General features: G+C 40.0%; 1 protein-coding gene across 4 annotated transcripts in view; it reads right to left on the reverse strand.

Annotated features, from left to right (window-relative positions):
- The window catches only part of LOC109043410 (DAZ-associated protein 2), a 117023-nt gene extending 102003 nt beyond the window's left edge, over positions 1-15020 (reverse strand). For 3 of the 4 annotated variants that reach the window (XR_011899331.1, XR_011899330.1, XM_019060604.2), the window contains exon 1: positions 14862-15020. Coding sequence is in view for 2 of the 4 variants with exons in the window: in XM_019060604.2 (XP_018916149.1) it covers positions 14862-14877 (16 nt within the window). In the remaining 2 variants the exon portion in view is untranslated. The remainder of the gene's footprint in view (positions 1-14861) is intronic. The other variant, XM_019060605.2, reaches the window with a different exon arrangement.
- Positions 15021-25979: the final 10959 nt, after the last annotated feature.

Genomic DNA, 25979 nt, shown 5'->3' on the forward strand with positions numbered 1-25979 from the left:
CACGATCGATTTTTAATCTTACTTTCTCGCTTCCCTAGGGTTGAGGGAGTATTGTCATCCACCAAGAGGGGGGGGGGGGGAGTTGAAATTTCATCATTTCTAGACGTTTTAAGGTCCCTGGAGTCAAAATAACCATACTTGAAAAAAATTTGGGTCCGTCCGTCTGGCGTCCCCCAAATCTGTGAACAGCCATATCTCAGAGTCTATCGGTTCGATTACAATCCAAATTACAGAGAATACCTATGGTCTCATTATGCACTGAGATGGTCCATCATCTTCTGGGAGTTCCTACTGTTAAGGACACTATTCAACAATACTCGCTGAGGTATGCCATGAGGCTGAGCCGTCACCCTAACGAAAAAGCTGCTAATCTATTCTTCAAATACAAAACCGGACCGAGACGCCTCAATCGGAAACATCCATTTGATTGCGTCTTGAGCGAGGTAATTAAATTAATGTGTGAATGATTCACCTCCGTTCCGGTCCAGGCCCAATTAATTTCACCTCTTACTTTATTCATTTTCAGCTAGGGATGTTGACGCGGGGGTTGAACTAGTAAGAGAACCTCGACATTCGCTACGACACTGCGACCGCTTTGCTCAGTGCTTCATTGAGCTTATCTGTTCTGTGGGAACATTGAACTTAAAGTTTCTAAACAAACCGCGTGTAAGTGGTTGCAGTGCCAGGGTGACTAGGCGTGGAGTTTGCTGCGCCTGGAAATGGACTTTTGATGGGTTAATTATCCGTGTTATCATTTTAAGTGGTAGGGCCGTGCACCAGTTAAACAAAAATTTTCACCTGACCCTCTTCTTACCTCATTGCCTTATCTTCCAACATTTCTCCTAATACGTTAATCAATTTCTACGACATTTCTAGGCTCCATACACCATCTATGTTTATTACTTAATTCTTCATTTGATTCGATTTACATACATATAACTGCAATTAAAAGACACTTTTCTTACGTTTTCAACTTTAGCGTACTAACAACTCCTGTGCTCTTGTTGTCTTCACTCTCCTTAAATAATCATGTAAATAATCAACCTGCAGCTTTGTAAAAATATAAAAAACTTTAAAACAGTAAGCCTTAACATCTAGTGTCTTATATCAGGTATAGGTAAGCTAAATAAATATTAGCTTCATAGTAAATAATAAAAAGACATTCGGTCTTTATAATATTTTTAGTCCATATTTATCTGATTATAATTTATATATATATATATATAGCCCCACTGTATTTTACTCCTCCTCCTACCCCTATCTAGGGGACATAACATTTGAATAGCACTAGTATTAAGTCTTAGCCTTAAGTCTAGTTTTAATCGTGTTGTAAATATTCCAATTGCTGTATAAGTAGGTGAATAATTTCAAGATAAAAAAAAAAAAAAAAAAAAAATAATTATGCACATCAAACGATTTTGGGGTACGGTAAAATTTGGGAGGGGGGGGCTGGGGGCCAAAATTGATTCTTAGCAAAACCACATGAAAAGCTCATTTCGAAAAACTGAACATCTTAAAAAAATGCCTTTAATTCTTTGAGAGTGGGCATCAAGCACACCACCCGAGTCATTAATTTAAGTTCCTAAAAGATCTTCGGACTCAACTCAAAATTCAATGGATACGTGGCACGAAAGTAGGGCACTTTGCTCGGTGAGATCACGCGGAGGGCCCCCTCTCTTTGATGGACTGGAGATACTGTGAAAAGCCTTCCATCATGTGAAAGCTGGCATCTAGCACTACCTGGGTCATGCATCTAAGTTCCTATGAGATCTTTGGACTAGACTAAAAATTGGAGAGGGGCCAATAACAAATCGCCATTTTGGGCTGAACAATCAAGGAAACGGAAGACTCGTATTGGCAGCATGTTAATTTCCGTCGCCGATTCAGCAATTCTTAATGACCGAGTGGATAGGGCATTCGACCGTCAAGTTTGAGACTTGGGACCGATGCTAAGCGACACCCGTTTTATTTTAAGACTATTTTAACATCGAATAGTAATTCCACCCATTGAAGTAAGGTTTTGAGAGCTTTTTACCATGCTTAAGGAAAGATTATAATATATAATCAAACCTGAAGTATGATGTCAAGTAATCCAATAGATCCTAATGAATCGTAGCTAAGCTAAGATTTTTAAGGATCGCCGTTTTTACTAGGAGACATCATTAATCAATTATTTAATTGAAGATGCCTCAAAATATCGACAAGTCGATTCTGAATAAATGCATTCATACCATATCGTGAAGAGATTTACGATAAAGTTTAGTGGTTAGAATAAAAATTTCGTAAAAATTATATTCGATCAAAATTCCAATCAAACTTTATAATTTGGTGATATTCACAGTATTTTCCTAAATACTCCAGTAAAAGTGTCTATGCCGGCGTGGAACGCCGGCTTGAGCGAAGAAGTCTTGTGCGATCCTCGCACCGTGACGGGGGGCGCAGCCCCCCCCCCCCCATATGCCGGCACTTGCGCCGCGGATAAATTGGCCGGAGGCCAAATTTTTCTTCTTCACTGCATTCAATTCATTTCAAGATGTTGATCATAAGTCATCATTGTGCCAACTTTCAACGATGCACCGTTTTCGCACAATACGCCCAGAACGCTGCAATTAAGCGGCGACAAAGAGTCAGAAAGATTCTTCATTTCAGTCCTTGAGTGAACGGTCGGCTGTGTGTCAACAAGGAAATCAAGGGAACTCCAGCACCGAGTGGCAGTCTTATCTCGGATTCTGCACGCCTTTTGGCTTGACCGTCCAAATCAGATTCGTGAGGAGCATAAGAACCGGAAAGTCGGAGAAAACAGTGGACGTCAAGCAAACAAGAGCGGGAGGGAGATAACCCCAGAGTAGGCAGGAATAGATAAGAAGACAGACACTCGCTACATTTTTCCTTATTCACATCAGACCTGTTCTCCAATGCCTTGTTCTTTTTGACTCTTATATCGCCGAACAATTGAAGCGTTCCGGGAGTATTGTGCGGAAACGGTGTATCGTAGAAAGTTGGCGCAATGATAACTTTTGATCAGTATCTTGAGCTGAATTGAATGCAGTAAAGAAATTAAAAATCGATCGTGGTGCACTTTCCCATAAGGAGTGTGCGGGGTCCTTTCTCCGATAATGCCCGGCCGCCACAAATTACCTGACTTTCCCGGTTTTACATGGACAACCCTGGAATACTACTAGACGAGTCCCAGTTGTCGCTAGCAGAGCCAACTTTAAAAAATCATAACTCGACTTTAAATCGTTTCTCTGGGATGGACTTGAATTCTTTCAGAATCTCAGATTAAAAACTTTTACAAGCAATTGGCTCTTTTTCATAGGATAGATCCGTTTGATCTTAAGTCACGGCACTAACTTTAAAACATTGAAAATTCTGGGCCACAATACAATTTGGCAACAATGGATGGAAATTCCTAAATGGATTAGTTCCATTCTTTCCAATTGAAGATTCACGCTGACTTCTGAATGTCAGAGCTATCATCATCTCTCCATGGTAAACCGTTGAAGATATAAGTTACTTTTTTATGATTGAAACTATGAGCACCCTGCATACATTTCATGATATTCATTTGTCCTGATTTGATCGTTTTTATCCGATGATTTGCTGTGGGAACGACCTACGAAAGTATAAAAACACAAATACTTGCGACTCGTAATCGTTCTGAAAGCATGGTTGATCTTGGGACTCAGAATATTCCAGGTGCTCCCACCGCGTCATCTTGGAAAATCAAAACTTCGATCAAAATTGTTCCCCCGAGATTAACTTGGGCTTACTTATTTTGAAACGTAGACGGTCTACTTTCATGAACCAAATGGTTTTGTTATTCTTCACGTGAGCCTTAAATAGAGTACCTGTATACAGGAGAATAATGCCATCTCAATCCTCTTACTACAGAAAAAGTGTGCTGTTCTCCGGTTGGTCGGCTATCTTGGAGCCCCAAAGTTGGCCCAATGTAAACAAACCCTAGCCTCTCTGCTCCTAGTTTAGCCCAATGCAAACAAACAAGATGGCAAAAAAGTTTTTAATGTGATTTTGGGTATGATAGAATTTTGTTTATAACCAACTTCTGAATTGCGTTCGGATCGAACTTTGATGAATATTTTTTCCGAAAATTAAGCCTCAAGTGTGATTATCATTCATTTTTCAGCCGATTAAACGTGTTCCTCTGGGTCGGGTTTGTTTACAGTGGGCCAACTTTGGAGATCCATGATAGCCTAAAACTGATGAACAAATCAGAAGGCGACACAGAGATGGCAATCCTCTCCCATATGTAGGTACACAAGCCTTCGACGCCGCCACAGCTCAAAATGTGAAAGTTCAAAATTTTAGCTACAGCAATGAGCCAGTTAAGCCCGGGAGGGATTTGCCTGCAAATAGTCGAGTCTTACAGTTTTCGGTACGAGAAGAACGATGCGAATGTTAAAATTTCACGAAAAATTGTCTCCGCGGAGATATAACGTTTCCTTTTCAGGGGTCCTCGAAAACGTGTTTGAACCGACCGCCGTGAATCTTCGAACTATGGGCGTCCTAGACGGGAAGATGGCGGCGCCGAAGCCGACCTGCTCACGAATCTTTCCGACTGGCGACTTGGACGGTCAACCGTTGGAATTCGGCGATTTACCCCGAATCTCCACCGCGGCGGTGCATGTTCGGGGATCGAGCACCTCAACGTTTTCATGTAAACAACTAAGATGGCGGCGCATATTGCGCGGGTGTTTTGAATTTATGGATCGCGGGCAAGATCCACACTTTAAGCGGACTTGAAGCAACCACGTACTTAATTAAAATTTACATTTAAATATTTTTATCAAGTTAATATTAATTCCTGATAGTCGAATGAAGGAAGTTTTCTCCCGTTAAGACACAAGCTGCAATGTCGCCGTTTATCAATGCATTCTAGGAGAAAAAAAGTAGCAGCCAGAAGAATGAGTCTTGAGCGACCATCCTCAGCATTCATTCCTTCTCTTCAGAGATTTTTTGTCATCACTTATCAGGGATGTAAAATGAAATCTAACATGATATGAAAGTACACAGATTTCTTAGGAGGAGTGTACACCACCCATAAAATTATCTTATAATAAAATTAAGAGTTTGACTCTTATTTTGTTAAATATTGAGATTTTCTGATTATACGCATTTCACGGCCTACTGAGCCTATTGCAGAAGTTATACTTTCATGAAATTTTACCTTATATGAAATTGCATGCAATTTTGCATCTCTGCTCATTATGGAACCCATTCAGCAGGCTATCAAGACTGAGGCTGCTTTAAAAATGTAAATGGTGCTAGCAAGAAAGGGGTTGGGCCTCTGGGAGGAACATATTTTTTCAAATTAAAATTTATCATGAGGGTGAAAATTCTCACACATCAGGCAAGTAGGGATTGTCCCCTCCCCCTTATTCAGAGAGAGTACTAACATTTTTCTGGGACAATTTTGGTCAATTTCACTGTGAAGTGTGTCAGCAGCGCCCAACTCCCTCCCCGCAGGCACAAGACCTCTCCAGTTAGATTTCCCGGGTCCAGCTGAAATGGCACAGCTACATTTAATCATTCAATCTAATCTTTCAAATCTACGTTAAGTCGTACGTTTATGGTAGACTTCAGATTTCGATACTTGTCTGTTACGCATTTGCAAACATTTGTTTTTTTTGTAACTGTCTTCAAAACACCAGCGTCATTGTCCGGTGGATTTTCCATCAGAGTCTACACACTTAGACTCATCACTGACCAATTTCTCTGGAATATCTAGCATGAATGGTTAAAATGTAGATTTCACTTTGCAGATAAAGTAGCTGAGGGCCCGAAAAAAAATTTTCACTTATATTGACTTCTTTAAAGACCTTTCTGACCTTAAAAGAAGCATGTGGACTTTAGGTCTGGCTGTGTTATAAGAGGCTGCACAACAGAATCAAATTATTCTCTTGAGATAAATTCCTTACCTCTGAACTAGAAAAGCCATTGATTCAGCTTTGTTCTGACCCCAACACAAATAAAACAATCAGCCCAACAGGCAGCAAGCGTCAAGAGATATTTATGCATTTATCCTCTCAGTTATTTGCACTTGGTCTGGAAAATACTGAAATAATGGTTTATACTGCTGAGAGCAATGGAATTTGTTGGATGTTCAACGTCTTTCGCAAATATTGACACATTACGGCAAGAGGCTGGTGTTACCTTTGATGCATCAACGAAGAGGTATCACAAACAACTTCGAAGTTAAAAGTTACAAAATCAAGCAGCGCTACTACATTTAAATTTGAGAATACTAGATATTCATACCAATTAGGTAATCAGAGACGTTTGGAGACTTTTATACGTAAATTCCGGTGGAAAACCCACTCCATGAAGACATTGGTACAATGTACAAGTGGAGTGAAACAGTTGCAAAAAGTAAACAAATACTTACGTTCGCGTAACGGTGAGCTTAGCTTATTGAGGCTAAAATGGAACGACTGAAACGATAAAATTAATTTTGAATTATTATACTATAATCGATCAGCACACGATGCTTGGGCATGCGATCGGTAGGCTTGGTTTCGTAAACAAATATGGCGGCGGTCCGTCACAACGTTGAGAGTGCCGAACCCCCGAAAACGCACCGCCGCGGTGGAGATTCGGGGTAAATCGCCGAATTCCAACGGTTGACCGTCCAAGTCGCCAGTCGGCAAAACCCACCTGCTCACTGCCGCCACGCTGCCGATGTTGACATCACGATTTCTCGTTTGAGGTTAAGTAAGTTCTATGTGAATGTTTCATATCCAACATACATCTGTGTCGCATTCTGATTGAATAGCTTCGAGAATTAAGAACAATGGATATGAATCTCAAACAAAGTAACCTAAATAACCTCCAATTGACCAACAAAAACATACCGCCACCAACGCAACGCCGCTGTGTATTCTTCCACTACGCATTCCGCCTCCATATTGATCGTGACGTGTACATTAGAAACCTACGAGCGCGCGGTTCTAACGCCGTTTTAGGCCACCCTAATTTTAGGCACTTTCGAATAAACTTTTCTCCCGTTTGCAGTCATCAAAAAAATTTAGGAGAAAAACTGTAAGCTTCGGTCACTTACTACTTTCGAATGACACAATAAAAAAAAAGGACTTTACTGACTCATACTGGATGAAAATTTCAAAATGGACCAATGTCATGCATACAAGATGAAAAAATGATGGTTTTTTCTAAATGTTGGGACAACGACTCCCGCACAGAACAGGGGGCTCAGTGGCTCCCGGTAGGTTTTGATGAAACTTTAATAGATTAAAATGAAGTTCATCATCAACACAAAGCCAAACAATTACCTTATTCTAACGAGTAGAAGTCAAGATATTAGCCATTGAACCCGGACTGTTTTCTATAATATCACAGCATGACGGAGGACTTACAAATCCCCTCTCCTCTGGCTGTTAGGCGTTTTCGATCAGACCTCACACGCAGTTAGGTGTTCATACGTTCGACAGGTGCAAAGGCTGTACGCTCCCCTTCTCCCCGCATCTGCCGATTCTGTTTCAGTAGCTCTTCAGTAATTTCAGAGGTGAGGTGCAAGAGATAGAGGACTCTATATCTCATTGCCCGATCTGATCTGAGCAGCTACCTGGAGGAGAAAAAGGGTTTCCCATCCAAAGTCTGATGTGTTCAGGCACGAAGAATGGCTACGTGGAGCGCCTAATTGTCTCCGCCGCACAGAAATTGGCCTGTGTTTAAACGCGAATAATTTGGCTTTTACTTGTTGGAATGAGGTAATTGTTTGGCTTCGGGCTGATGATAAACTTCATTGTAATGTACTGAAGTTTCATCAAAATCTACCAGGAGCCACTGAGCCCCCTGTTCTATGCTGGGTTCTTTCATCTCTAGGTGATAGATCGTATACAAGACTTGCTAGTTTACAGTTTTAACTTTAACACCTCCCCCCCCCCCCTTCCCTGTATAGTCATACACCCTAGTCTTCCCTCAAGTTTCATTTTGCTATCTATAAATAAGTGGCAATGAGACAATAAAACCCTTCATTTGAGTCCAACTTTAACTATATATCAGCCGAAGAGCTGAAGAAACAGTTGTTAGAAGTTAAGAGGATCACCGAAAGGGGCCACTGAATTGTCATGGGATGACTTAAAATTCAGAGATTATCTTAGGCGACATCATATTATCTAGAACTTTCACACTGACAAGTATAATCCTGCAATAGTGATGGAAAGGGGTCAGAAATTTACTCTAAAATGAATTTCTTTCGGCTCCTAATCAGAACCGAATCGAACACAAAACTGAGCATATATTTGACTACAAACAGAGGTTAATGAGCATAACACGTTAAGAATTAATTAAAATGAATGATAGAAACATCTGAACAGCTAACGTCCGCTTTACCTTTGAGACACTAACTAAAGGATGAGAAATAGATCTAAAAGGAGAAACACAGTTCATACAAGCAATTCAGCATATAAGAACACGTAAGGTAAGAAAGAGAGGTGTGTGAAAAACTATAGATTAATATACGTTTCCAGCTTAAAATGTCGCGTCGCGTGCGAATAAACGAGCATGTAGGTCCCTTCTCCAAGAAATGTAATCATTCCATCCATCAAAACAGGAAAGCTGAAAGACAATGAGAATCAAGTTACCAATAACATTATCGCAAAGTAATTACGTCTCTGAAGAGCTTCTTAGCATGTGTGATTCACCACTTTCGTCCGACTCTGGAATAAAAACACAGTCACATAGCACTAAAATATTCCTGTTATCTAATCATGAGAACAGAAAATTGAGGTCTAACTTTCAGATCAGGAGATTAATCTCAAACAACAGTCATTTGCAACAAGGCGCAAATGATTGGAGTTTGTATGCATACAGAAATACATGCTGAGCGGTTGTGGACAAATTGTTGATGAGCTCATCAACAAGAAGGTAGCATCAAGACTTCACCGAATTCTCATCAATTCAAGAGCCCAAAATGAAAGACTTGACTAGTTCTGTGTAGGAGAAAAAAGTTAACTTCGACTCTGTGTGAAGAATTTGTCTATAATTAGAAAATTTCATCATTGACCTAAGAAGAGGTTGCATTCGAGTTGATCAGAAAATGAGAGGCATTTAATGTTAGGGTAAAAAATGGATGAGGAAGAGGGTCAAGTTGGTGGAGCTCTTTAATTTCTGAAGGATGAGCTCGCTGAATTGTATTTGACAAATTCTGTCCGAACTTAAAAAACTCAACTGATAAATTTAACCGAGATTTAATCAGTGATGAATAGAAAAAGTATTACGTTTTAAGACCCTAATATTAGGGTTGTGATTGTTTCAAGTCTATTTGTAGTAAAACCCATCGTTTGAGATGATAACCTGAACGGATCTTAGGTTTTGGTCGAATATGAAAAGGCAAGGGTGACTTAGGATTACTACATAAAAAAAATTGACTCACTCAAGGGCTGTTGGGTTTCAATTCACAAGTAGAAAACGAAAGGAAATTCATATATAAAAATAAAACTTGATGGATGTGTCGGGGATTGACCCGAACAAAAGATGGAACAAGTAATGATGACTTATTCTACAATTGCTAAGGTGGAAACTTGGCAGCTGAGAAAAGAGGTTAAGGAGGATCACTAGGCAAAATTAAAAGGGGGCCTGGGAAAATTTTAGAGGCTTCGAGTGAACAGTGGAATTTTTATCAGATGGATGGGAAAAAAATTCCACCCAGAGAAAAAAGACATAAAGGAGGGGTTGCGATTTGGGCCGAAATCGGCCCCTCCACGGAATTGAGAAATTTGAGGATACATGGCAGTCGACGGTGCATACTTGACGGAAATAATCGAGGTTTGCCGATACTCACGTTTTTTGGCCGCATAACAGGAGCCTAAACATGGCTCCGGAGCCGAAAATAGCTGAAATTTCGAGTTTTTCGCGGTTTTACCTAGGATTTCGACCTGGGCCCAAAGGCGACGGGTGATGAGCTTCGAATATGTTGTCAAGGACACCTAGACACGTAACGTACTTGAATATGATCAACCGTCGCCCCTGGGCCCAACTTCAAAATCGAACTTTTCCAACTTTTAAGCCCGAAGTAGCGTAAAATCCATGTTTTTCGCGGTTCTACCTCAGATATTGACCTGGGCCCAAAGGCGACGGGTGATGAGCTTCGAATAAGGTGTCAAGGACACCTAGACACGTACCATACTTGAATATGGTTAACCGTCGCCCTTGGGCCCAACTTCAAAGCGGAAAAACATGGTTTTTCCGCTATTTCGGGCTAAAAAGTCGGAAATGTTCGATTTTGAAGTTGACCCAAGGGCGACGGTTGATCATATTCAAGTGTGGTACGTGTCTAGGTGTTCTTGACATCATATTCGAGGCTCATCGCCTGTCGCCGTTGGGCCCAGGTCGAAATCTGAGGTAGAACCGCGAAAAAGTCGAAATTTCAGCTGTTTTCGGCTCCGGAGCCATGTTTAGGCCCCTGTTACGCGGCCAAAAAACTTGAGTATCGGCAAAACTCGATTATTTCCGTCAAATATGCACCGTCAACTGCCATATATCCAAAAATTTCTCAATTCCGTGGAGGGGCCGATTTCGGCCCAAATCGCAACCCCTCCTTTGATGACCACTTAAAGGGTAAAAATTGACCAATGTCACATCTGTAGCTGAAATAATTTAAGATTGCTTACCCCGGATATACAAGCCCAGCTTCAAAACTATCGGAAAACTGGACATGCACTGAAGAGGCTCCTTTCCCTTAGCAACTATAATTCTCTCCTTTCCTCCCCCCTCCACTTTCTCTTCTTTTTCCGGAGGAGACACAATAATAAGTTAATATTTCTTCATTGTGGATTTGGCTGATCCATAGGAGATGTTAATATTCGTAATGATATATCCTAGCTTTCTGAGAAAATCTTTATTATCATGAAAAACAATCCATCAAGGTAATAATAGCTTGCTGGACAAGTTCACACATTAGTGACCTACATTTCTGAACGATTGAGGCTACAGAGAGTAAGGACTTCCTTAATGATTAAGGTAAAACCTTCCAATTCAGAAGCTTTAAATAGCTTTACAAAAATCCAATGTATCCTTGATGCACACCAAATTCATTTGACACGTTGCTCAAAGAGGCTGTTTTATATTGGTTGCTTCCGAGAGATATCAGCCTCCACGAGTGGCTTATTAACTAGCTGGGCCAAATACTCTTCAGACTGTTTTTCAAATAAGACAGTCATGGTGAAACAATACAGACAGAAGCTCCCTAAAGGAACAGGTGGCTCTCAGCCTCAAATTCATTTTTGCTACAGTCAAACAGTGAAGCAGCGACTCCCATGAAAATAGCTAGGACAATTCAATGGTAAAAGCAGAGAGATATGAATAGGAAGATAAAATGGATCTTACATGAGAAAAATTTTTAACAATGGTGATTTATCTCAGTCTTGATCATGAGTCCTTTATACTTACATTCTGACAAGGATGTGTATCATCACAAAGTGACTCATTTACTCACATAATAAAGAAATTTGTGCCACAGAGACACAGATAAGATTGCATTATAATGAAAAACTGTCTTTTTGGGCACATTTATGAGAGAGCCTACCAAGATGAGAAAATTGACGAAAGATATGTCTCTTCTGAAACGATCTACAACAGTTGGTGCCTAATGCGTTTACATTGTTTTTATTCCCATGAAATGGGTCACAATGTCCCATGGCACCAACAGCTCCGAAGTTACAAAATAAGGAGCGATAAATGTCCAATCAAACAAACTATTCGTAGAGGCTGGTAAGCAAATAATATAGTAATAGTCTTGACCCTTCCTAGCTCCCAAATATCACCATTCTACACATTATCTACATGAAAAGAAAAACTCTCAATTAATGGAGCTTATATATCAGGGTATCTACTGGTACCCTGTCATTCAAATTCCTTGCTTTTTCCTCATTTTCCTGTAAATTCCTTTTGTGGCGATTTTCAAAAGTCCTTGCTCTTTCCTTACCTTTTCCACACTTTTTCCTAACCGCACACGCATTTTTAACTGTATTCGGATTCAGGAAGTGGAATGATGGAATGAGGAAGGAATAAACCAAAAAACGCAAGGAATCGAACCTGGATGTTGATAAATGGATTACTTTAGGAAATCGCAAACGGCCAAGGCTACTTTCTGGAGTTGATAACAAAAATCTTGCATTTCTGTACTATTTTACTGAAAATCCTAACATTTTCCGTACTTCCATCCCGACCTCCTGTGCTTTTTCGGCATATCTGTACTTTTTCTGTACTATAGACACCCTGATATATGCATCAGAGATCTGCAGATAGAATACTATCACTTAAATATTTTTACGAGAGACTCATTGCTGCCCCTGATTTTCTCTAGAACTTACTTTTGAGCTCAAAAAAAGCTCCGGAAGTTGAGACCATTACTATTTGCTTACACAGTGCCTCTTCTATGCTACGAGTTCACCTCTACATCCAGTCAAATTTTCCATGCACAAATAAGTAGGGGTTAAATACTTACATTGGCAATGCTATCACATTTTTGGGCAGAAGATGGAACCACGGCAACCATACCAATGTTTCTAATCCGTATCAGTGCATTGCGAGTTTGACTGGATATAGAGGTGCACTTACAGTACAGCAAAGGAGATTACCTCCACACAGCCTGAACTAAGAGAGCTCTTTAGGATCTTGTACGTTTCAGAGAAAACTAGAGCATCATCATTTCACTCGCAAAAAATTAAGAAACAGTACTTGCTTCACAATTCCCAGACACATGCAAGAGCCTCATGACTAGAAGTCACAATCTGCAAATTCAAAATTATATAGGAGCATCTAGCGCAACCTTCCACTTGGGGGGAGACCCTACACCCTGAATTAAAAAACTAGTAGGTATCATAATTGAGATGTTCAGTAGATTTAAACCATGAAACTAATTAAGAATGGTGATATTCTATGAGAGAAACAGAGACTTTGCATAGCATGGTAGACTGCAAAAAACATGGGCTCTGTCTGGAGACAGCTGTAACGCAGAAATCAATGGCGTAACTAACATACCTGCCGCCACCGCTGGGCGGGGGGGGGGGGGGGGGGGCGGCGGCGGCGATGCGAGGGACACAAAATTTTGGGAAAAGAAAATGGGAAAAAGGAAGAGGGAAGAGAGGGAGAGAGGGAGAGAGAGGCAGAAAAGATTAAGAAGGAGGGGAGCAAGGAGAACAAGTACTTAACACTCCCAAGGGTGACTAATCCTCAAAAACGGTTTGAAGTTGAGTTTTTAGCATCATACTAGACACTGTAGTTGGTCAGTTGGAAAAAAGATTTGAATCTTAAGAAAACATCGTCTCAACTTTTTGAATATTGATGCCAGAATTTCTCGCTGAAATCGCCGATAATGAGCTAGACCAAGGCACAAGAAAAATTATCCAAAAATACCCTGATAATTTTACTTTTGCTCTCTGCAATCAGTTAATTGGTTTCCGAACATGCCTAAAATCTGAAATTAAAAAGTGTCACAACGCTAGGGAAATCGCATCTTTATTAATTTGTGATAACTCAACGTTAGCATCAAGTTTTCCGGAAGTGTGCTCTGCCTACTAACTTTAACTTTGCCCGAGAGTGCTGCCTCTGCCGTGCGGTCTGCTTTTAAATTGAAACTGATCAAAACTTATCTGCGGAGTACTAAGAGCCAACATCGACTATGGGGTCTCTCGCTCTTGTCAATTAAAAATGAAAATTCGGGACTTTAGGTTTCGGTCATCTCATTGAAGATGCTACTGCGAGACGAAAAAAGTTTCGATCATGCAAACATTTCATGTAAGTTCCACATTTTTTCATACGTTTTGGGAACTAGAATTTCCTCTTCACATTTTTCTTTCTATTCTCATAGCAATACCTTGATTTTCTCCCATTTATTCAGATCTAAGTGACTAGATGGGGGGGGGGGGGGGGTGCATCGCCCAAAACTTCAGAAATGAGAGGGTGCAGCCTCAGGTCAGCGGGGGCGCGCAAAGATTTCTAGCTACGCCACTGGCAGAACTCCAAAGGAGCTTTGGGGCAATTTATCCCGGTTTCTCGGTGCAGTCAAACTGATGTGCTGTATTTCAATTCAGTCAAGTAGGTAAGTCAAAAATCTCATCAGATTTTAATTGTGGAGCCAAGCAGAAGAGTAAACTTGCAGACAAGTCTACTGAATCATTCTCAACCAAATAAGTAGCAAAATTCAGAGAAATGAAAGCGCGATTCTTTTTGGAAAATAATTTTGCATGCGATGGAATTGATTACAACCTACATTGGATGCAATAGTTACATATTGCCACAAATGTTTCTGCCTCCATTTATCGGGAATTTAAAATTTTTGGGGTTGGAAATGATTCTTGAAGATTGTGTGCAGGACTTTCCTGCTCTTTCCAGATAAAATTTAAAATCCGCAAGTTTATACTAGCTCAATGCAATACATGGAATACCAGTCCGACAATGCCACGGACCCAGCACAAATTACCTGGAGAAAACCCGGCTCCAAATAATCATAATCTAGCATTAAAGTAAAATCATAAGGGATGGACTCTTTCACTAATGCAAGAAACGACGTACTATTAATCGCTCCCGTACAAAACATGGTAAACAAAGCAGTGTTATAAAACCTCCTCACTCGGTTTCGGTTACAATGACAAAGGAAGATTAACTGAGAGCGAATTCGTATTAGAGTGATTTATTAACGGGATACTTGCTCGAGCAACGCGCAAATGATTCCAAATCTTAGAAAGATAGCTCAACAAATCAAGTCGAGCGAACGGCTGCTCCCGCGGGCGTCAGCGGACACAGGTTTCACAAATCAAGGTGATATGATCAGCCTGGGACAAAAAGTCATTAAAACGAACTGAGATGAAAACGAAGCTTACCTTTCTTGTCAGCCATTGAAAATTAACTAATTCTAAAATGGAAAGATCAAATAAAAAGAGCCGCACACTAACAGTCGAAAAATGCATCAACAAGAACAAGATGGCGCCCGTCGGAGCGGAGGGAAGGTACATCAAGCATACAAATCGACTTCTAACACAATGTAGACCGCGCGCCAGGCCCCATACGAGGGAGAAGTAAGACAGGTAGGGGGGTAAAGCAAGGTACGGACGCCCCTTCAGCTTATTTGATACAACCTGATATACATGTAATGGGCCTTGTCTCCACTAGAGACTAGAGTCCCTTTATACTATGTTTATGCGAGCCTCTTAACCTAACTTCAATCGAAACCTGAGTTTGAAACCAAGGTTCAAATCACGGCATAAACGATACGGAACTAACGAAATGTAGGTTTCCGAAATTTGTGTTTGAAACCTTATTTTACACTAAAGACTAGGTTTTCGCACTCCGCATAAACGAACCGGAGGTTGAAATTAGTTGAAATTCGACTTCAAATGCGATTTTCAGGTGCGCGATCGGCAATATGGCGGATTTATTATCATAACGTTCGTAAACAACTGGTGCTTATCCCACGATTTAGCTTTAATTTTGCCATTATTCAACATTTTTTACAATCATAATTTTACTACAATTGTTGCTTAAGCACTTTTACGTGATTCCTTCAGTTATATGTGGCTTACTTATCCTTATTTAGCTAAACGTAGGACGTTATTTTCTAGTGAAGGTGTTTAGTGTCAGATGGAATCCAGGCTTATTACTGCTTTTTCAGATAATTCTTGCAACTCTAATCAACATTTTATGACTACAGAAGCAAAGCAAGCAAAGAGCTTTACAGGCTACAATTGAGTAATAGCCTTACCTACCAGTTCATCATCTGCGGAGAACTTTTTTACTGTATCCCAACGATTTGCCTAAGATTTCAAGATAAGGCACTCTGCTTCCCTTTAAGTAGTGCACCAAATTTTTTCATTTCAATCTACCGATTAAATCTAAAATCTGATCCAGTCAGAGCTGCATAGCTCTTGAATTTGTGTGTTATCCGTGTATCTATTTCCTGGTTGTCCTACTGGAAGAGTGACTCCAGCCACAACCGTGACCTGCTGACTTATTTCTTTGATCCAATCTCTAGTAAATGATGACTCAAATTCTGAAGCCATCATTTATTGAAACTAGTTCAAAGTTATTGCTCCAAAGTATCGTCACTCTTCTCATACTGATGCAGAAGGAAGGAGATTCTTCGGTGAGTGCTCTGTGATCCAAGATTTTCAATTTGAGATAAGAATAAGGTTTTTATTGAGGCGTGTAACAATTTTTGGTCGTTGAACCACTTGTCATAATTGAGCTTTGGCGTTAGAGATGCATCAACTGTGGAAAGTGGCTCTGCCTGTGCGAAAATATCTTGTGACAGCAGTGAATGTTAGTAAATGCGCTTTACAGATAGACTGAGAGCTCCAGATTCCAATCTACCTGAATAATTAAATTCAGAAGGATTTTTGAATTGAGTTCATATCGAATCTCAGTGGGAGAATAATATACAGTCTAAGCGAAAGAATATCAATGGTATGGTTGGCTTTGTGTCTTAGGTTAGTGAAATGCAATGGCAGGTTCTGAAATCTTGTTTTTCAGTTGCTCTTTACATGAGTCACCTTTGAAAATCAAGTTTAAAAAAAACACACATAGGTAGGCAAACAGTGGTACTTAGGTAGCTTGCCTATTTTCTTCCTGTCTTGCTCATGGACTCGGAGAGCAGTCGGAAAGAGGGGTGAGAAACAGGATTTCAGCGCGTGTCTCTGGGAATGTGGAAATTCAAAATTTGTGAAGCTTCATCAGTTTGTTGAGATTGTCACCGTCCGTTGCCTCAAGAGGATTTAGACGCTTCTGCTTCAGCGATACATTGTTGACCTATCAGTATCTGCTTATTTTGATCATATCTTGAAGGAGGAATTCCCATAAGTATATCCCGATTCTTTATTTGTTTCACTACAATAATGGCAGACACACAATCTTTACGACAGCATGGAGTGAAAGTGCGGTGCTTTACTGGATTAGCACTCCTACACTTTCAATGCCTATATCTAAGTACCTATTGTAAGATCATTAGAAGCTCAATCAACAACATGATGACTGCGCCTGCCATAATTATTTTTAACATGACTAAAAATTACCTATGGCAACTTTTCTGAACTCAGAATGTAAGCTCGAGCATGATTTGGAGGGTTGTTGAGATTAGGTATTCATTCAATTTTAAAGATGAACGTAAAATGATTAAACATCTACTGTCATTTTTCCAACTGTTGCTCAGAAAGTCAGTAAAGGCTTTTCTAGTGAAGATGAAGCCTCCGCTTATATATTGTGGAAAAATTGAACATACACAGGATAAAAGAGTAATACCTAATAATTTATTGAATCAATTCATAGTGGAAAAATGAAGTATAGCTTGTGAAAATGGCGCCAACATGAAATTCAAGTTCAATCGAAAATATGCGCATAAACAGCGCCAAAATCGGAAAGTTTGATTTCCCGCGAAAGTCGGGTTACAGCGCCCGCATAAACCCGACGGAGGAAACTTGCTTTACAAACTCGGGTTTCGTGAAACCCCGGTTTCGAGCCTCGCATAAACGTAGCTTGTTTCGATTCATCGAGGAATCGATATACTACAGTGTTGCCAAGCCTATACACCAAATTTTCATGTCTATGGTTTTGAAATGGACATTACTAGAGTCCCTTTATACCCAGAGTTAAGACAACTCACTTTTGGTTCGGCTGAAAGTGGCCTAAAAAAAAATCCAATTCTGATTGGTTCTCGCTCATGGAGGCCGAAACGAGTGCACCAAGATGGCGGTACCTCGAATGTGAACAAGAATAATGAAAATATCACCTAATTGTGGTTTATCAAGAGTAAATTGTCATTTCCATCGGTCCAAAATGAAAAGAGAATAAGAAATTATTCACAAACCAATCTCATTTTCTTTTTAATTGATCAATTTGTTGATGTTGTTGTTTTTGTTAGAGTCCCTTTATACCCAGAGTTAAGACAACTCGATTATCAGCTGACTCGCAGCCGGCCTTGGCTGGCCATGGAGGCCGAAACGAGTGCACCCAAACGAACGATATTGAGGGATAAGGATCAGGAATCCTGCAATGTCTGTCACACAAAAACAACAACATCAACAAATTGATCAATTAAAAAGAAAATGAGATTGGTTTGTGAATAATTTCTTAATCTATTTTCATTTTGGACCGATGGAAATAACAATTTACTCTTGATAAACCACAATTAGATAATGTTTTCATTATTCTTGTTCACATTCGAGGTACCGCCATCTTGGCGCACTCGTTTCGGCCTCCATGAGCGAGAACCAATCAGAATTGGATTTTTTTTTAGGCCACTTTCAGGCCAACCAAAAGTGAGTTGTCTTAACTCTGGGTATAAAGGGACTCTAGTTTTTGTATGACAGACATCGCAGGATTCCTGATCCTTATCCCTCAATATCGTTCGTTTGGGTGCACTCGTTTCGGCCTGCAGAGATGGAAAATTTCATGAAATTTATTCGAGTGAAATTTCACGCGTGAAATTTCATGAAATTTCATGAAATTTCACGAAATTTCATGAAATTTATTGAAACTTTTGAGGATACATTCAAGAGGCCAAGAAACGCCTAGAAACGGTGATTCTCGATATTGAGATTTTTCAGCCCCCCCTGACCTAACCTAACCTCACCACCCACTCTTCCAGCAGCTCAGTTTTTTATCACGAAGATTTCGGTGTCATGTCAGATGTCACTTATGTAAGTCATGGGTCCTTAATTTTCGTAAGTAATGCAACATTGACACTTGAGTGCCTCCGCTCCACCACAAGAACAATTTCCTCCACGCATCGGCATGAAAATACTAGTTTTTTTTATGAGGGGGGGGGGGGACTTTTATTTGAGAAACGTTGGAGAAATTGATGCTAAAAATTGTAATGCTAAAAAACGGCACTTTTAGTGGTATATTTCTTTTAGTGGTATTCTGTGGGAGTGGGTCCCTTTTTTATACCAAAATGAAGCCGAGCACGGCTTTTCGGCTTTTTTCGCCATTATTCACATCTCTGAAAACATAAAAGTACTAAAGTAAAACGTTTCTAAAAGGGTGTGATGTTCTTATAATCTTGTCCACGGCCACGCGATTTGCTGGGTACATGTCTGTTTACATTTGGTTTGGAGGTTAGGTTAGGGCTAACTTTCGGTTTTTGCGTTTGGCCCAGATATTCCAGACCAAATTCTCATCAAAGACCAAAATCTGTCATCGGTGTCAAACTCGCTCCTAATGTAAACAAACAAACGGCGACATAGTCCGGACATAAACAAAGCGGATCTCGTCGAGATGTTCCAGACTAATTTTCTCAGCGTTATCGTTTCTTCACCTCGACAAAAGAACTTTCGTCCGCATCCATCTATCCATTTCGTTAAATCAGATATCAGTTACCGCGTTGATCTGTTCATTGTGGTTTCAAGTGAAATTGGAGCGAGATACTCCGGACTCCTAAAGTAAACAAAGCGGCCTCCTGTACCTGGTCGAGATGTTCCGGACTCATTTCTTCATTTACGTTTCTTTCTTCATCTCGACCAAAGAAGTTTCCTGCGCGTCTAAAGTAACATTTTCCGGTTCCATTGTTAGAGAAGAAACAAGCCATTTTGTAGTAAGTTAGGATAATATTTGTGTTGATTGAGTGGCATGAGCATTGGACTACCTGGCACCTGGCTGCGCCTTGCCATGAGCATTGGACTACCTGGCTGCGCCTTGCATGGCAGCCTCTATCTCAAGATGATGGGGCGAAAAACTTATTGGTTGATGTGCAAATCTGAATCCTAAATCTCCAGTAACGGTAGTTGTGAAAACTAGATGGATGTACAATGATAGGTACCTTGCTCCTCACTTACTTTCTTATGGATGTTCTCTGGTCTCTCCAAGGTTCTGGTTTTGCGTTGCAATGAAGCCAATGCTTCAAGTGTAGCTATAACAATCAGACTTCGGAGATACCAATTAACAATCCTAGCAGTCACCAAATTCTCCAGCAAACCTGCATAGTTGTCTATTAGCAGCTGAAGAAGCAATGGAAACCGTATTTACCTATGACAACAAAATTTTTTCCATCGGAACTCTGACAGTAGGTAAGTATGAGGGGGAACTATCACCTTTAAGGCATGTTTCTCCATGAATTTTCTTGTTGTTTGGCACTAAACTAAGTAGAACTCAAGGAAAATGAAGCAAGACTTTATAAGTAACCATGTGAGGTTCGTCTGCTGAAAAAATAGAATAAGGTTAAAATTCCTATAGAACATCACCAAGATGGTTCTGCCACAAGTGGCTCATTTTTTAAGGCACGGATCAAATACTGAAGTTACGTATTATTCTTACAGTGCCTACCAAATTATAGGAAAGAAACATTGTCCTGTAATAATAATGGCATGGAATGGTGGGCTCTAATTGGTAACTTGACCATCCCCAATAAGTTATCGAGAGAATTTACTTCTTAAAAGATCCTTTACGAAAAAAGCCAAGTAAATATGCAGATAAAAGTCCCACGTGATATGTGAAGAGTATTCAAAGGGAAGGGATGAAATGTTCAAAAGGTAACGTCCAAACTTGCCAAGTTGTAGAGGCTCTAGGCACAAATTGGTCAAGGTGCCGCTAAGTAATGACTAAATGAATTTTTTATTGTTATTAATTACGGAAAAGAGGAAAGGAGAATCAGGCCGAATGCCAAAATTTGAAAAATGTAGGGTGGTGTAGATTGGGTGTAGGTGTAGGAGCCGAACCATCTTCGAGATTACGGGCGGCGAGCGGCAACCTGATTGGCTACGAAGATTGCCGAGCACAGCCGAAGGCCTACTCGCCGCTTGGTAGGTGTTGACGGCGGTTTGACAAACAGCAGTTTTTGGTGAAATGTGGTCCGGAATATCTGGGCCAATCTGTTCACTCCTAACTTTCTCTAAAACCCCCCTTGTGCCCCCTCCTTTGGGTGTAGCATCTCATTAGTGGGCCATATTCTGCTGCATCAGCAGGAGGATCATCTGAACCGTTTCCGAGGCTTAGTAACAATATTTCTTTGAAAAATCAACAAATTTCAATTTTTTTGAAATTTATTCGGGCCTTGTGAAATTTCATGAAATTTCACGTGAAATTTCATGAAATTTCAAAACGTGAAATTTCACTTTCCATCTCTGCCTCCATGGCCAGCTAAGGCCGGCTGCCAGTCAGCTGATAATCGAGTTGTCTTAACTCTGGGTATAAAGGGAGTCTAGACATTACAAGTTCGAGTTTGTTCTGAAGATGGAAGAAGAAGAAGTTACTGTTGTTTGTTTACATCAGTTTACATAGTTCACGAGGAATATGGGGTTAGGTTTTATGCTTCAAATTTATGCTGACTTTAATTTCGTGAATTACTGAATATCTTAATACGTAATTTGGTGAAATTAAACGCCTATTGATTTGGAGATGGCTGCTAATGAGGGAATAGGTAAGTACGTAGAACTAATTTTATTTTATCGCTGACTGTCTTCCGGAACTGTAATTTGGGCAGCCCAAAACATTGCCACAGCAGATAACGTAAACAATCTGTAATCAACGTAATCAAACAGTTAGAACATGATTTTCTGTTGAATGGCGTTGTAAACTGATATGAATTTTGTCGACTCATTTTTTTCCCTAAACCTACGAAACACCAAGGAGGCCATTTCTTGGACTTTGGACATGAAACGACTTAAGGTGATTCGTCAAGCTCAAAAGAAGTGGTCGAACTGGCTTGCGATATATCGCATCTTTTAGGTCAAGAATCTCAGCAGATTTTGAATTTTCAGCAAAAAAAAGGACGATAGCCCCTGCGCATGAGCCTAAAGAATCATTTTAAACCCAAAAATCTGCAAAATTCAGAGAAATGAAAGCAGGATAGTGTTTGGAAGAAAACCTCGCATTCGATTCAGCTATCGATTTCTGTATCGAGTGCGAGGTTTTTTTCCAAACACTATCCTGCTTTCATTTCTCTGAATTTTGCAGATTTTTGGGTTTAGAATGATTCTTTAGGCTCATGCGCAGGGGCTATCGTCCTTTTTTTTGCTGAAAATTCAAAATCTGCCGAAATTTTTTACCTAAAAGATGCGATATATCGCATGCCAGTTCGACCACGTCACTTGATCTTGACGAATCACCTTAATCTGTTTTTCCACAACCATACATCATTGCACCAATATTTTTATAGGTATTGGAAGAACTTTCAGACATTATCTTCCATAAAATTATAATGTTTCAATATAGCGATGTGTAAGATTGTTTACGTTATCTGCTGTGGCAATGTTTTGGGCTGCCCAAATTACAGTTCCGGAAGACAGTCAGCGATAAAATAAAATTAGTTCTACGTACTTACCTATTCCCTCATTAGCAGCCATCTCCAAATCAATAGGCGTTTAATTTCACCAAATTACGTATTAAGATATTCAGTAATTCACGAAATTAAAGTCAGCATAAATTTGAAGCATAAAACCTAACCCCATATTCCTCGTGAACTATGTAAACTGATGTAAACAAACAACAGTAACTTCTTCTTCTTCCATCTTCAGAACAAACTCGAACTTGTAATGTCCATTTCAAAACCATAGACATGAAAATTTGGTGTATAGGCTTGGCAACACTGTAGTGTATCGATTCTTCGATGAATCGAAACAATGGCCATGGACCAAGAGAATAAATAAGGACCCCCAACTCCGGTTAGCGCTGACATCAGCGCTCCCTGGCAGAGGGTGTAGAGAACTAAACCGATGATTGGGTCTTCCTGTTTATATCTCCATGCACCACCTATTTAGGCTTATCACTCAGTAGTGCTCATAGAAGTTTCTAGATCCTCGTATCCTCGTGGTCGCCCTGCAGTTTTGAAGAGTTTAGTGCGAAAAGTTTCCCATTTTCATTTCAATCTTCGTCAGTCTTCGTGTACATAAACTGGTATTAACGTGAAGTGTTATTTCTAACCGTTTTACTCAGCAGCAACTGCTGTTGAGAAAGCCAAAGGAAGTGTGTATGTAGTGTGCAGCAGGAATCAGGATTGTACTTTTAGCCGAAGGCGCCTCTCTGTTAAGTGAAATCTTTTTAGTGAGAAATAGTGTTGTACTGATAAAAATCAACTGAGTGTCACAAAATCAAAGATACTTGACTTCAAGCATTACCTTTAATTTGATTATTAGCAAGTCTCTTTGATTCTGCGTCAGAAGTTGACTGAATCATCTTTGCTCGTGTTTTGATAAGATACTTCAAATCAAAGTCTTTCGCATTGACCTCTGCAGAAGGTATGTATCTATACAATTTCATTAGTTTGCGAAAGTAAAATGTATTAAAGTATCTACACAAATAAATTAATCATAGATAAACAAAGAACATTGCATGGAATAACATACTATAGAGGTACGATCGTGGACCGCTGTGGCGTTAGTTCACCGCACCCTCTGCCAGGTTCGCTGCGAGCGCGCGTTAACGGTTTTTAACACTGGTTAGCATAGGGAGTTGGGAGTCCTTATTTATTCTCTTGGTCCATGCAATGGCCCCCTCCCCCGGATCAGTCACCCTCAGAGTTAAGAAATTTCATGAAAGATTATAAAAAGAAATTTCATAATGAAATTTCATGAAATTTCTTGAAATTTCGTGAAATTTCATTTAACACGCAGAATTCAGGATTAAACCCTTGAAACTTATGAATCTCCTTAAGTTCATTTGTATGCACGTGGTAAACTGTGAAAGGGAACTTTAGAAATGCCCAGAAAGTTGAGTAAAACAGCAAAAACATAATTTTGAATTTTTTTTCTTAAATTTTGGTTGAACACACAGCGCACAGCCGTACCGGTTGAACACCAAAATAAATTTTACGGATGAAGTAAGACGTTAGCTTTCATATTCGGAGCAAAACAAATTTCTTGACTATAAAGAATCCGAGTACTAAGTACCCCCTAATAGTATATCCTTCTTTTTTTGTACAAAAGGGAGGGAGGGATCTTGAACTATCTTTGAAACAATTTAAATGATTTTTTCATTTGTCTCTGATTTTTTCAGAAACTAACAGTTTGAAATTCGAAGTTAGGGTCCCCGGCCCCCCTCCCCTTGATGAGCCAGAACTGCCAGAAGAGAAAGAGTAAGAGAAGACCAGAAGAGAAAAGCTGAGAGAAGACCGCGCTCCAACTGGTCTAATTGACGAATATTATTCTCTTTAAAAATAAAAACAAATTCTGTTAGAAAAAATAAGCATTTTTGACATTTTGTCGGTCGAAAGAAATTTCATTGGGAAAAAAGAAATTTCATGAAATTTCTTGTGAAATTTAATGAAATTTCATTCGATGAAATTTCTTTTAGCAACTCTGGTCACCCTCGCGCACAACAGTGTCGCCCGCGCGCGATTCACATACGCCCGTCACCCGCCCGCGACTGCAGCGCTCCCCCGCGCAAGGGTTACGGAAATCATTCCATATCGTAGTACGTGTTGGCAGTTTCGTTATCCAAACAAGCCGAAAATGGCCGACGTTTGGGAAAGTTGTTTGGCTCATGACGTCATCCGAAGCTCATCCATGGACCAAGAGAATAAATAAGGACTCCCAACTCCCTATGCTAACCAGTGTTAAAAACCGTTAACGCGCGCTCGCAGCGAACCTGGCAGAGGGTGCGGTGAACTAACGCCACAGCGGTCCACGATCGTACCTCTATAGTATGTTATTCCATGCAATGTTCTTTGTTTATCTATGATTAATTTATTTGTGTAGATACTTTAATACATTTTACTTTCGCAAACTAATGAAATTGTATAGATACATACCTTCTGCAGAGGTCAATGCGAAAGACTTTGATTTGAAGTATCTTATCAAAACACGAGCAAAGATGATTCAGTCAACTTCTGACGCAGAATCAAAGAGACTTGCTAATAATCAAATTAAAGGTAATGCTTGAAGTCAAGTTTCTTTGATTTTGTGACACTCAGTTGATTTTTATCAGTACAACACTATTTCTCACTAAAAAGATTTCACTTAACAGAGAGGCGCCTTCGGCTAAAAGTACAATCCTGATTCCTGCTGCACACTACATACACACTTCCTTTGGCTTTCTCAACAGCAGTTGCTGCTGAGTAAAACGGTTAGAAATAACACTTCACGTTAATACCAGTTTATGTACACGAAGACTGACGAAGATTGAAATGAAAATGGGAAACTTTTCACACTAAACTCTTCAAAACTGCAGGGCGACCACGAGGATACGAGGATCTAGAAACTTCTATGAGCACTACTGAGTGATAAAGGCCTAGATACACGCGGCGATTAATCGCCGCGATTGCAATCGCGGCGTTTAAACGCAGGTGTATTCGGTCAATCGCCGCGACGGGCGAGTGAAATTCTCGGAATTTCTCCAATCGCCGCGATTGAATCCAAAGTAGGATTCAATCCTACTTTTTGGGCGAGTAGATGCATTTGTTGAGTCCTGTTTATTCTTGATGGATGCGAAATCCACCAGTACATGTGGTCTACATGTGTTTTTGTTTACGTTCTTCTGTCTTCGAGGTGCTCGTCAATTAGTTTTATAGTATGTTTATTTTTACATTTGATGCGAAAATTGTTAAAATTGCAGCAGAAGTGTGTCCGTTCATTAGCCACTTATTATTCAAGAGAGGCACCAGAACTTCAGAAATAGGAAACATTATTCAGTTGAAAATCTTCATCTTCATTCAATTAAAAAAAGGCACTAGTCTTTTGGGCACAGTACTTACGACTATCCTGTTATCAATATGATCAACTAGATAAGATACTGATCATTTTAAGGTTATAATAACATTAACAATTAGCGCTGATCGCGGCGATTAATCGCTAGGTGTATACGTGATCGCACTGATGGCCTCTGTTGATCGTATTGCGTTGAGCGATGCGACCCGAACCAACCCAATCGCGGCGTTTAAACGCAGGTGTATTCGGTCAATCGCCGCGACGGGCGAGTGAAATTCTCGGAATTTCTCCAATCGCCGCGATTGAATCCAAAGTAGGATTCAATCCTACTTTTTGGGCGAGTAGATGCATTTGTTGAGTCCTGTTTATTCTTGA

Source organism: Bemisia tabaci, chromosome 2 (genome assembly GCF_918797505.1).
Source record: "Bemisia tabaci chromosome 2, PGI_BMITA_v3".
Classification (NCBI taxonomy): Eukaryota; Metazoa; Arthropoda; class Insecta; order Hemiptera; family Aleyrodidae; genus Bemisia; species Bemisia tabaci.